Source organism: Denticeps clupeoides, chromosome 2, assembly GCF_900700375.1.
Source record: "Denticeps clupeoides chromosome 2, fDenClu1.1, whole genome shotgun sequence".
In the NCBI taxonomy this organism is placed as follows: domain Eukaryota; kingdom Metazoa; phylum Chordata; class Actinopteri; order Clupeiformes; family Denticipitidae; genus Denticeps; species Denticeps clupeoides.
The window spans coordinates 1,868,498-1,882,453 of NC_041708.1; the positions used below are offsets into that span (position 1 = coordinate 1,868,498).

Genomic DNA, 13,956 nt, shown 5'->3' on the forward strand with positions numbered 1-13,956 from the left:
TCTCATTAGTTGACCAGTACAACACCCGCAAGCAAATAAAATGGGAAAATATGGAAATATGGAAAAGCATGATAAATCACACTCTACGCCCTCCTATAAAGGACAAGACAAATGGCAGATTCCTCCGCAGGCCATTTGCATTCATTCCCAGCACCTTGACCTCTGCCTAAAAGCAGAAACCACATCTCACTTCCATCGTTTCACCTGTGATTGAGTCCACCGGCCGCCGCCCGGCGCCTCCCAGCAGAGTTCTCATTACGGTGATAAAGTACGGGCGAATCCAGGGTCCGGGGACCCTCGCCGAATCTAATACTCGGGGTGTAATAGACTGTTTAGGTTAAGACCCATTCGCTCCTGCCAGACTGATGCTTAGGCCGAAAATTGCCTCGGCCAAGAACGGGATTAGATAGCTTTTTCTCTGGCCATTCCGAGCCGTCTAGGTAGGATGCGTATCTCCCTTTGCGGCCAGTGACCTCCCGGTCCAGGCAGGAGGTCACAGAGGACAGCAACTGCCAGCAGCCTGTTTAAGTGAAACGCTAATAACCGTGCCGACGGCAGTTTTTCCAACTTCGTCCGAACTCCAGGGCGAAGGATGCAGAGAAAGTGGCGGCCATTAAAGCGACGTTCGTCCAGCGGCCCAAGGAGGGCGGGGTAACAGTTCTTCGCACGTTTCGGGACGGAGGAAAAGGACCTCGGCACTATTAAACGGAGCTGCCCGAGGAAACCCTGAGGACGAGGTTCTCGCGGTGGGTGTACGGAATCAGCAGCGTCCGCGACTTCTTCGAACTTGATTAAAGACGAAGTAATAATTCTACTTCCCCACCCAAAATCCATCATGATATACCGACGGCCAGACGCCTCACCTCACCTTAAGGCCAACGTGGAATAAAATAGCTCCCAGCGGCCGTTTGTTTAATCTGGATGAAGCGCCATTTCGGCCCCTGAGGTTCGTAGACGGAGATGAAATGGGTCGAGTATGTGGAGCACGACTGGAACTAAACGCTTGGAGGAAGCGGGGTCTGCGCCATCCATACTGGGGCGTTTGAGTTGTGTTCCGCGCTCGCATTTCACTCTCCTTGAAAAACTAAATATAAATATTATAGCCGAGCTCTGGCGCACCGAAGATTCAATTAGATGGAAATTAAAAATGCGCGAGATGCTCCACGCTAACGCTTTAAATGTTTAATGGTGAAATATGATCCGAGCGTATTTACGCACACAATTATGAACTGAATGCAATTACCCAACTCCAATTTGCACTGCAGAATAACTGGGGTAACCGTGCACCCGGCTTTTACTCGAAATAAATCACCAACAACGATTGCTCCGGCGTCGTGAGTCATGCTGGCCCTGAACGCATCCCCATGGTCCCGCTTTTCCTTCGCCAGAGATCACGCGGTAATCGCACGGGAGAGATGAATGGACGCCACACATGCGTCCGGTAAAAACACAAGGACGTGCCGGCGGTAATTAAAACGGATGGCGGCAGCAAGGGGCGGCCACGCCAGCGCCTGACTACAGTCTGCATTCCTTCGCCGAGAAAAGTGGCACGCCTTAACGCGAACCCTTCGTTGCTTCTAAACGGCGGGGTGCAACAAGCAGAGCAAGTCCATTTTTAAAGTGAAGTCATTGTCAGCACAGCACACAGTGCACACAGTGAAACTTGTCCTCTGCATTTAACCCATCACCCTGAATGAGCCCTGGGCAGCCATGACAGGTTCTCAGTGGCACCTCAGTGGCACCTCGGGATTCGAACCGGCAACTTTCTGATTACGGGGCCGCTTCCTTAACCGCTAGGCTACCGCTGGCCCATTTTTAGACGAACGCTCATCTGAGGAGACAAATTGCACTCGTCTCTCTGGTTAGCAGCTCCGTCAGGACAGGGCTACGCGACTTCATCACGCGTGTCACCTGTACTTTGTTTTGCGATAGACAGAAAAAACTATTACTCGCATAATATGCTGTGAATAGATTTGGCTGAAAATGTTAGCTGACGTGCCAACATACCGTCCACCTCTTCGTAGCTAAAGCCCGTGTACAACGTCAAGTACGCTTGGCATCAAGATAAGGGTTCCCTCAGTAGATTTGGACAATGGACATGGTTTTATTAAGGTTGTATTGGTTATGTGTGTGTGTGTGTGCCTTTTTCAATGCATGGTCGTTAATCAGCAAATGGTGCATATGGGCATGAAAAGGAGACATGCACCTTACATACGGTGGTACATTGCAGCATTCACGTAAAGAGAATGCAATACGATTTCATTTGACTTCGGCCATGTTGGATATCTGATATTTAGAACCCAGCGTGATCACCGAGACTCGTCCTTCTTAATTAGAAAGTCATTCGAGTCCAAACGCTCGCTGGCAACCTGCTAAAGTGTCGCCGCACTCCTACCGGGGGCCCGTGGCACCGCAACCTGGGGGCTGATATTTGCTGCCATATGACTTGCCAAGACAGACCGCTGGGCCTGTCACCTTGGGAGGACGGAAAGGTGGGACTTATATCAGGCCCGTTGTGTTGAGTCCTCTGGCTGGTCAATTACAATAAGACGTCTGAATATAATGCCTTTTTGTGCGCTGGTCACGTGGTACAGATCTTATTCATTTTACCAGTCATGTTCATGCAGTCACTTCACATTAGAATTAGATACAGTATGTAAATATACCACGTTAATACCATGTTTCAGTATATAAAGATAACATGTTTCCAACAGACATGAAGTTGCAGATTTCAGAAGTGGACAATTTGAGGGTTAATGGAGGGGTGATTAATGGTGACAGTTGAGTCTCTCTGTGTGTGTGTGTAACAGGGTCAAATGCATCACTGCAAAGCCTGCTAGTTTTAAATAAGCGCACGGTTTTCCATCTATCCCTACCCCTCGGCAACGTCGCAAAAGGAAGCGCGAAATTGTCCCCAGAGGCGTCCCGCCTGATTGGCACCTACACTGACGATCGCCATTCCCGTGGATCACAGCCTCCCTCATTACCCCATGAGGGCTTAGCCTTCAGCATTAGAGACTTGCATGACAGAAACACACCCTCGCTTTCTTAGAACTGTCACTCAAATGACCAGACGTGTGGACGGCTTTCAATAGTTAACCACTTGATAGCCAGTAGTGCTGTCATGGAGGGCTTTGTCTAATGACCCCTGACACTCCGGAGGGTGATATTTCGCTTTGATCTGATTTGCATGAGCTGGTAGAAAAGTGAAATTGAAAATTTATGCAAAAAATCGAAGGAAGCATGGCAAAGGTCTTTCCGCCGCAATCTAATTATTTGCTCACGAGATTCAACTGTTATGTTCGTACAGATCCGGGTCTCCACACAGCTTTACAAAAAGGCCCGCACATCTACGAACGTGTCAAATTAAAACCAGCAGAACGAGACCAAAATGTGTCCAGTCTATCCGGATACTGCAGAATCCATCCATGGAACATATGCATGATATATGAGCGTCTTTTCAACAGTCGAATCACTGCGTGCTCTATTATCATAGTCAATAGAAAGTTGAGACGTTTTACTCTAAAGTGTGCAGTTTGTTTCCTCAAATGGTGCGGCTTGGTTTTGATAAGCTCAGAAGAAGATCCATATCAAACTACCAAACATTGCAGCGAGTTGTTCTCGGTCCCGCACCATGAGCGCTAATATGAAAGTGCAGACGCAGAGTTGCTGAGTTAATTAAAATCTTACCGTCTGTAGATAAAATTGCCTCTTAGACGTGGCGAGGACCGGCCCAGAGAGTTGAGAGCAAAACTCAATAACTTATCGCGCAATTAGATTTGTGACCGAGCCCGATAAAATATGCATATAACCCCCCTGCAGACTTCATTTTAGTAATTTAGGGATGGGAAAAAGAATGATGTTCTTACTTTAATATAATCTAATCAGCCCAAACGATCTAGACAAGATAAGTACTAAGTACAATTGCGTTCAAAAGTTTAGTCATTTCTAATTTTACATGAAAAAAAAAAAAAAAACACTAGAAAACAGTTTTTTAAGTGTTAAAGTGTTTAATGCAACACACTTGGTTTAATGAACACCGCAGGTATGCAAAAATTCCTGCTACCAACGTGAACAACGTCTGGACAGGAGTTTTGACCCATTCGATACATGCATATGGCTGTCATAACTGCATAACTTCATAACCATATGCAAGCTCATTTTCAGGTGTGTCATGCACAGGTGACGGCCCAACCTGGCAACCGCACGGCAAGAAGTGGTGGTGCAGTGGCGGCCTAGCGGACCCCTAACCGGAAGGTTGGGGTTTATGAATGCCCGAACTGCCAAGGTGCTGCTTGGGTCCCCTTGATCAAGGTACCGTCCCCGGGTGCCTGTCATGGCGACCAACTTCTCACTAAGTTTGATGGGTTAAACGTCGCTACGCTGCAGGGTTTCACAATCACTTCACTTTCGCTTTGAAGGGCCATAAGTCACCGGTGGAACTGCGTTTAAGGACGACGGTATTTTAGCGCAGGCAGTAGAAGCAGGTGTTTGCTCCGGAGACGCCGTGTCTCCAAAGGTCACGGCGATTAATAACTCACATGACATTTCGATGTTTATGTCATGTATGGATCTGTTGTCGCTGTGGCTGTTGCATGTATTAGTCACATGCAAAGGACACTGTAACACGGTGCAATGTCAAAGCGTCCCTTTATTCCGTCCATCTCTGTCCAATCTCAATACTGTGAATAAATTGAGATAAATTGATATCTTTGTAGAACGCTAACGTGCCGGACCCTGTTTTTTGGGGGTGCAGCCTGGGTGTGAAAGTATTGGACAACACAAGCACCCCTTTGACTTTTAAACGTGAACCATTTTTCTCTGCGGCTACCTGTGGCGTTTGATGTATTGCTACTTATTTTGGCGGCAAGCCGGCCGCCAGCTCCCCGCGACGTTTTCATATGCACATATTGAATCATTCATCAATGTACAAAATCCTTCAACACGGCGAACCAACAGGCACAACAGGCGAGCTGGCGAATGTGCGGCCGATGGTCTCTCTATGAAGGCATTTCTGAAACGTGCGCCGCACGCCGCTGCAGCCACGGCGAGGAAAAGTGATAGAAATGTGCAATTATTCCGCAGTACATGAATTGGGCAGATTAAATCATCGCTATTGTGCCACTGTGCTGTCACCAGTAAGAACGCAGCGGCAAAGATGAATTAAAATCTACGCATCTACGGATTCTCAAACGCTTTTCTCTTTCTGTCTGAAAAGAGGCTCCTAATCGAGGAGATGACGAAGTCTTCGGGAATAATTACCCCGGCGCAGGTCACCTTGCGATGCGAGATAACAACCCAGGCAGAGAGACCGCGTCCATGGCGGCCAGAAACAGAGGCAGAAAAAGGCACCATGGGTGTATTTACGACACAACACAGCCATGAAATACGGTTCATTTATATGCATTTATTTGTGATATTCGCGCTTTGTCGAGAGCGGCACCTGGCTTCAGTGTAAAAATATTCCTGTGCGGAGACTCGTCATCCTTTCGAAGGTTTATTTCAATATGTTGAGTAAAATTTTTTTGTTGTGCTTCAAAACGGATAAAATGCTATTGAACGATGAATACTTATAATGTCTCAATACAACACCATCACTAGCTCAGCACTATACGTGAACTAGTCTTGTGTTAAAGTGGTGGGTCACCAAAGGTGATTTCAACAGTAATGACACAATAATTGTCCCTAAACTGCCAAATCAGTACGTCTCGTTCACATACAATGTCACATTAACTCACAAAACGCTAAAGAACGGCAGCTGTGATAGAAAAAAAGTTTAAATATATATAAATGGATATATGTTTATATATATATATATTATTATTACTATTTGTATATATTAGGAGACTGGTGCCACGCAAAGAGGACATAATGTCTGTCCGACTGACATTTCAATCAATCTAACGTGACTGAGGTGCTTAAATAAGACCTGATAATTAACACAATGTGTTTTCCGCCAATATCCTTCTAAATGTAATGACCAGGGTTGGATAGAAACGTCCCTTTCACGATTAATTCGGTAAATGTGACGTCAAGGCTCATGAATCGTCACACATGTATTCTGAAAGTATTCTAATCACGTGTAAAATGTTGAACACGGATCCGTCACTCCCGACCCTGGTTACAACACACTCCAATGGGTGACCCACCCATTTAAAACTTTCATAAAAAAAAAAAAACCCTTTGCTTCCACAAAATGACTGAAACATCAAACCACCAGCTTCTTCAACAACTTTGGTGTGACACTGTACATACCGACAGTAGCTGGTAACAGCGTACCTTTAGATCCACGCCGCTCAAATTCCCATAAAAGGCGGGACCGGTGAACTGGGGAGGGCCTTCGTGTAAAAACGTGGACGTTACATTCGAGGAGGTTATAAAAAGTGGTTTCCGTACTGGGCTACACGAAGGAATACCACATTTACACTCACAAAATAACAGAGCAGGATAAATAACGTTTTCTTTTACGTATTGTACATTCCATTGAAAAGGCCTCCTTCACACCAGCGCTGACATGAAAAAACTATGATTTTGTGAGAGGAAGCTCGGCACATGTCGTGGAATAAACACCCAATGTGATATGATATTAGTTACTACTGATCTACTCGTGACACTGTCTTTTTATAAAAGGTCCTGGGGGATCCCGCACTTATTGCACTGAAAGACAACGTCCAAGACGTCCGCTTCCCCCGCGTTTTTTTTTGCTTCGATAATAAAGGCAGAAGACGTGTCGCAGTTGCGGCAACTGACAATCTCTATATGGCACACGGAAGCGAGGCTCAAACCTCAGACTCCAGACTGGAGATCCTGCCCCACGGCATCGGTACGCCGGGGCTGGCCGCCCCGGGCACGGCCCTGCCCGCCAGCCGCTCGTCCCGCGGCAGCCCAGGGCCCCGGCAGGCGCCGTAAAGCGCGTCCGTCTGCGGGCCCAGGCAGGGGAAGATGTTGCAGAGTTCGGTGGGGCCGTACGGCAGCGGGCCCTGGTACGCTGGTAGGTCTGGGTAGGGGTCTAAGTGGGTGGAGTAGGGTCTGTGCACCAGGCTGGACGCCCTCCTGACGGGAGGGTTCTGCAGCAGGGCCTCCCTGTACGAGGGCAGCCGGGTGGACTGCGAGTGGCGCAGCTTCTGACCTTTGCGGGCACAGCTCCGGTCCAGGCGCAGGGGAAGCTGATCCTCCGGGGTCGGGTAGTACAGGTCGTGCCTGACTCGGCCGTAAAGCTCGACGCAGGGGAACAGATCGGGCACCGCGATGGGGAGCCTGTCAGTGGGCTGACGGATTCTTTCAGCGCCCCAGGTGGCCCTCAAGAACGAGGGCCTGCGGTGAAGCTTCCGCTTGCCTATCAGGGGCATGTCATGCAACACTGGCTCCACATACCTCTTAATGCAGGAGTTACAGCTGCCATCGCCTTTTAGATAATGGCCGCTCATGGGCGGCGCGATGACGTGGTTGTCGCCGAAATGGTTCGGCCTCAGATCTGTGAGACACACGGGTGGATCCGGATGCTTCCTCGGCTCCACGGCCTCGCCCGGGTAGCCCAGCTGCGACCTCTTTTTCCGCCTCGGCCCATCCGGCGCATCCTTGCGAGGCTCCTGGTGCTCCGCGTAGATGTCCGGAACTTGGAGGTCCCTGCACGGCGCGGGGATGTGAGGGGCGCTGAGGCTCGACACCGGCAGCATGCAGTTGTAAAGGCCGCCGCTTCTCGCCGGCAGGGTGTAGCGGAGCGGGGTTGGCCGGGTCACCGCTCGGTGATTGGCCAGCGGTGCCTGGGCCGCAGTGTCACCGTAGTGTAGGGTGAAGGGGGGCGTCAAAGAGCGCTGCAGATGAGGCGTGTGATTCTCGGTGATGTTTGTGACGTAGGAGAAGTGGCCGGGGGACACTTCCGTTGTGGTTACCTGCGGTATTCGGGCAGGGAGGCTTCCGCCTTTTCGGCCCCAGTTTTCAATGGTCTTGGTGGCATTGTCCAACGAGTTCTCCACCTTGGCCGAGGAGACGATGTCTTTGGCGGTCTGCAGCATCTTGAGCATGTTGGCTTGGGCATAGTTGGTGGTGAGGTCAGGATTCGGCATGCTACCGGGCCTCCCGGGATCTTCCACGCCTTTGAAGCAGCTGTAGATACCCTGAGAATGTGACAATCAAAATCCATCTTTAGGGGGTACACCTTCAAGGCATATCCTCCATATGGAGAAGTCCAACCTCGCAAAGTGCAAATCATTCTGTCCAGGATGGCCTGATTATTCACATTCACATGTCTACAATGAAGCATCAGTAGAAAATTATTCATCAGGCCATTGTGATGATTAATTACTAGATTATATCAACGCTGGAAAAAGGAAACCATTCCAGTAGGTAAAATAAAATATTAGTTTGCTTTTTTTTTTAATCTAGGCAGTCCAATTAATGCTCATGAGTGAATTTTTTTTTTTTTTATTTACTCTAATTATTTTATTTCTGTGCATTTTTCTATATTTACTGCAAGCAATTGTTTGCTATGCACAAGAATCTTTTTGTCTTTGTGAACTCTTGCAGTCCGGCATTGTAATTGGGAGTCTAAAAGGAAACGGCAGCCAGGATTTCAGGCTCGGTTTACCCTGCTGATGGCGAGGAGGAAGTCCAAGCGGTCCGACTTGTGCACAGAGTGCCGGAGCTTCCAGTAGAGCAGGTGCTCCCAGGCGAAGACCAGCAGGCTGAGACCCATGGCCACTAGCAGCATGTAGAAGACGCCCGCCATATTGTCAATGTCCAGCTTGGAGCTCATGACCTCGTTCTTCTCGTTCTGGCAGATTCCGGACAGCCACACCGTCTCCAGTCTCTGGGTGTCTCCTGGAGATGGGGGTGCAGAACAGAGAGGGGCGTCCTTATGCTGAAAGCAGTAATGCAGTGCGTTTGTCTTGCATGACAGAAATTAGGAAATTTAAATGCAAGGCAATATGATGTCACTCACAATATGCAAATGCACTGGAGTCTGCCATTCATGCGTATAATGCTGGACATGAGAAGTGACAGATGGACGATAAAATCTGATAATGTCAGAACATAAACCCTACTTTCTAGCTTCTGTAAACTGCACTTTGGAGGATTTGCAAGTATTTCTAGGAATTGCCAAGCGATAGAGATGACCAAACACTTTAAAAAAATAAACCATAGTCAGGGACAGATGACTGCAACCCATGGGCATTGGTGGCATGGGATCTGATCTGTGTGTGTGTCCTGCTGAGGTGGAAGGTGTTGGATGCTAATTTACCATCTCCCAGGAACTGGAGAAGAGCCAGGTCTATGGGACGCTTCCATCGGGAGTCCTTTTGTAGAGCGATGCCATAGCCGGTGGTGGCAAACACCTTCCCACTGCCAATGGTCACCAGCTTGCAGCCTTCATCTTTGCCGGCCATGTAATTCAGCACAGCAGCATCATAGATGAAGGCGTCCAGCTTCCTAGACCAGAGACATTCACGTGGAACATGAGTCTCTCATGCACCACGTTACATAATAGACAACAAACGTTGGGGAAAGCTGAGCAAACGTTGTGCAAGCGCACCCTGTTTTCAAGCTGTTCAGAGCATCCTCCACGCCCTTCTGGTTGTACTTCATCATGTGGGTGTGCATGTCTGGGTAGTTACTGCGGATGTTCCTCTCCGTGCTCCCGTTTGGGACCGTCCCAAAGCGGAAAGGTGGATAGTGCTCCTGGGGTTTCTGGAACTGTAGAGCAGAAGACACCAGGGCTGGTGTTCACAAAGGTTCTACCACTGACCTATGACCACCATTTTTGGTAAATTGGTGAAACATTAATATTATTTTTAAGCAGCTGCTGATCAGTTAGGTAGAATTAGCACACTTACAGCTCATTTACATGTGTAATGTATAAAACTTTTCAAAGTTATTATTTCATTATAAGTTTGCCCACTAACAAAGAAATTATCAGTTTCAATAGTTAATTTGAACAGTGAGAGACAGAACAAGACAGAACAATAACAAAAAAAAACTATTAAAACCCTAAAAACCCTATTTAATAAAGAGTTATAAATTTAATTCGATTTTCATGAATGAAATAAGTATTTGATCTCCTGCCAATAAGCAACATTTCTGGCTCCCAGTTGTATTTTATACAGGGAAGGAGCTGACATTGGGAGCTTCTCTACTCGTTTCCTGTATAAAAGACACCGTCTGCAGATCAATCTACCCAGATTCCACACTCTGCACCATGGCCGAGACTGTTGGATCCTGATCTGTTTTACAATCGCGATGATCGAGGCTTCTGAAGGCCGGTATATTGTCTGGGGCGAGAAGCGTATGGGCGTAAGTGATATTCTGACCAAAACTGAGATATCCAGCTCTTCTAAATAGTTTTAGACCAAATGACTCAACACTGAATGCACAGAAGAAGCAGGCAAAAAGGTGCTTGTGACATTTTTTGAAATTTAAAAATGGAGAAATAAAGTTTTTTTTTAATCAAATGTAAAACTATTACATTTACATTTTACGGCATTTATCAGAGGCCCTTATCCTGAGCGACTTACAGCCAGTAGTTACAGGGACAGTCCCCCCCTGGAGCAATTTAGGGTTAAGTGTCTTGCTCAGGGACACAATGGTAGTAAGTGGGGTTTGAACCTGGGTCTTCTGGTTCATAGGCGAGTGTGTTACCCACTAGGCTACTAGCACCCTATGCTACTACCAACTATCTATACTGAAACGTGTTCATAAAAAATGAAATAAACACAATTCTTTTTCAGCGACAGCTTCTGTTACTATGATTCAATTAGAAGGAATGGAGCTTTAAATGAGCCACACGCTTCACTCTCTGGAAAAACGGCTTCAGTGTGAAGATGAAGTAACCCGACCGCTCCGCTGGAGCCAAGTCACAGCTGTCCGCTGGAGAAACCGCTGTCATAAGGACCCGGATAATACAGTCGAAAAGGGGCGAGAAACGTAATTCAGTTTCCAGGCCCAGTCACTGGCTTTTTACAGACCCCCGATTAATCGCCACGGGCTTTGTTGGCCAGGACTCGTGGGAATCGGTTTCCGGGGGCGTATGTATGCATTATCACCGCAATGCATCACTGACGGCAATTCTGTTATAATGGCTGCCGGAACCCGCTCTGGTCGGTATCGGCGATGTGATGAATTTGTTGTTTCTGCTCCCCCGAGGTTTGCATGAATTTATCCCCCCCGTCGTGTCATTTGTACAGTTTATGTCATTGAATCACAATGAAGGCGAATCGCATGAAGTGGCCCTTAAACGAGCCCTGGGGCAGCAATGGGAGATTTCCCGCAAACGGGGAAAAATCCATTAAAGACCGATCTGTTGGGAAAGTTGTAGAGTTAGTCGATCTGCACACCGACATCTGTTGAATTTTAATGGCTCTTTCAGCTACGGAAGGTGGAGGTCTTGGCCTGCAACCGTGTCTTCTGTCCTCACCTTCTTGTCGCTGAGCCCAGAGACCGTGTCGATGTACTGCTCCTGGATCATGAACGCTGCCAGGTTGGCGGTGTAGCTGGCCAGGAAAATGACAGCGAAGAAGGCCCACACCAGCACCATGATCTTGCTGGTGGTGCCCTTTGGATTCTCGATGGGCACTGAGTTATTGAAGACGATGCCCCAGAGGAGCCAAACCGACTTCCCGATGGTGAAAGTGGGGCCACCGGGGGCTGCCAGGGAGCAGAAGAGACATTTCTCAAATATTAAGCTAAGTTAAGATGAGACGATCCTTTATTAGTACCGCAAGTGGGAAATTTACAACATCATGGCCAGACTGTAAGGCTCTGAAAGGGTGTTGAATTAAAAAGGATTTCATTTGGAATAAATATGAGTAAATGTCACCGACCTTTGGCGCTGACAAGGCTTTGGTTGTACCCGACTGGACTGAAGTATTCGAAGACAAAGACGGTGATTGCCACCACAGTCAGGCACATCACAAACATCATGACCCACACGGCCGGACTGTAGGGCTCTGAAAGGGTGTTAAATTAAAAGGTTTTCATTTCATTCAAAACGGAAGAAATATAGTATTTTATTACACTTTTGAATCATTTTTTGGAGGACTTGTTTGCCGCTCATGCGAGTCTTGGACCATACGTGCAACGTTAAAGATCCAAAAAAGGTCCCTCACCAAGAAATGCCGAAGGAGACACCGTGCCATTGCTTCGGGCGACCATCACACTAATCCCCGTTTCGACGAAGGGCACGGAGAAGTCGATGATTTCCGACCGCTCTTCGTTGATGGTGAGCGAGCCGATGGCCATGTCTGCTCTCTTGTAAAACACCTTGGCAGGGGAATTGTCCAGGGGTGAGAACCATATGGGAGTAAGCGACATTACAATCAGTAGTTACAGTGACAGTCCCCCCCTGGAGACACTCAGGGTTAAGTGTCTTTCTCAGGAACGCGATGGTAGTAAGTGGGATTTGAACCTGGGTCGTCTGGTCCATAAGCAAGTGTGTTACCCACCAGGCCATTAAGCTATCAAACAAAAAACCAAATGACTTAAAAGTGAACATGCAGAAGCAGTTGGTGTCAAAAATGTGCTTGAAATGCTATTTTTAAAATGTAAAAATTTTGGGAAAAAACTGTCCGGTCATGTAACATGAATAGATGAATGCAGAACGTCATTTGTAGAGGTTTGTTGCCATGGCTTGGGCCCTAGTGTCAGCAAAACGCTCTACAAAAGCTTCACCGAATGGTTTATGAGAACAGAAATGATGTAAATCATAATCGGTGGTCCTCAGTTGCACTGAACTGCGCCTGCTCTTCTCCCACAGCTGGAGAAGACAACTGATCTTTATTCCTTCATACAGGACGGGGAGGAACGGCGTCGGCCTGTCAAGTTAATGGAGCTTTTAAAGAGGGACGCATGGCCTAAACGTGGCCAATTTGCTCCTGCATTCCCGCACCCGGCGGCGCCGAGCGATGGATCAAGTGCCCGTGCTGCACCGACTCCTCTCTCGGGGGACCCGGGCCGCTCTGTTTACACCCTGCGAGGAGGGACACGCAGGTGACGAGGCTGATGGAGCCGCGTGCAGCTGCGCCCCCCAAAAAATCCACACACGCCACTTAACCACAAGATCAAGCGGCGACGCCACGCGCCGCGGGAGCCGGCGGGATGAAGTGGCTTTACGAGCCATTCGGCCCTCCAGCGCCGCTAACGACACTTGACGACGACTTCTGAATGTCGTATTCGCCAGGATTCATGTTGGTGAGAACAGCTGCATGTTCTTTGCTGAGGGAGGGGTGTCTTGTGTTATAACGGTGTTCAGGGCGACTGGGGTCACAGTGGGAAACTTGCAAAAGGACCTGTGGCCCTTGCTGTGTGCTGTGACTCGCCAGGAGTCACATTTATGGCAAATGAAAGTACAAAAATGACAAACATTTTATGAAACACATGGCAAAAAGTATGAAAAACGTTTTTTTTTTTTTTTATGTCATAGCATCTTTTCATAGCATCAGCACCTGTCAGTTCTATTGATTCACATTATATAATTGCAAAAGCAGTGGATTTTTTGCTTGCATTATGTAAGTGTGGTGCATTGTACATAATATGTGTACACAGTACTTAAATTACGCTGTGATGTTATTGCTGTAATATGTGCTACAGGACTGTTCAATACTAATATGAAATTCGAAGTTCAGTGCTCGTCCTGTACAATTCCACAATTTCTATTAATAAACAAATACGCAACTGTGTTAATGTTTAATTATTTAAATGGACATAACGAATAAACCCGCCTGTACCTCGCCAATCATCCCATTCCAGACACCCTTGACCATCTTGCCGTGCTTCCCGTTGGTCACCAGGTAAAGGTCGTAGGAGAACTTGATGGTCCGCGAGAGCTTCTTCAGGATGTCGATGCAGAACCCTTTGCAGCACAGTTTGGTGTATGGCTCGGTGTGACCGGTGATGCTGTAGAGACATTATGGGGTATAAGTGACCCACTGGGGCTAATGGAGACATACGGCAGCTGACGACCGG

The 13,956-nt window shown here is 47.7% G+C and overlaps 1 protein-coding gene across 2 annotated transcripts in view; it reads right to left on the minus strand.

The window, feature by feature from the left end:
* Positions 1 to 6,746: 6,746 nt before the first annotated feature.
* grin2cb (glutamate receptor, ionotropic, N-methyl D-aspartate 2Cb) overlaps positions 6,747 to 13,956 on the minus strand; it is a 30,098-nt gene continuing 22,888 nt past the window's right edge. For both annotated transcript variants that reach the window (XM_028967421.1, XM_028967412.1), the window contains exons 6-13: positions 13,719 to 13,887; positions 12,102 to 12,255; positions 11,817 to 11,942; positions 11,411 to 11,640; positions 9,533 to 9,693; positions 9,242 to 9,429; positions 8,588 to 8,820; positions 6,747 to 8,117 (exon numbers count right to left, since the gene is read on the minus strand). In XM_028967421.1, the coding sequence (XP_028823254.1) occupies positions 6,780 to 8,117; positions 8,588 to 8,820; positions 9,242 to 9,429; positions 9,533 to 9,693; positions 11,411 to 11,640; positions 11,817 to 11,942; positions 12,102 to 12,255; positions 13,719 to 13,887 (2,599 nt within the window). In that variant the 3' untranslated portion in view covers positions 6,747 to 6,779. The remainder of the gene's footprint in view (positions 8,118 to 8,587; positions 8,821 to 9,241; positions 9,430 to 9,532; positions 9,694 to 11,410; positions 11,641 to 11,816; positions 11,943 to 12,101; positions 12,256 to 13,718; positions 13,888 to 13,956) is intronic.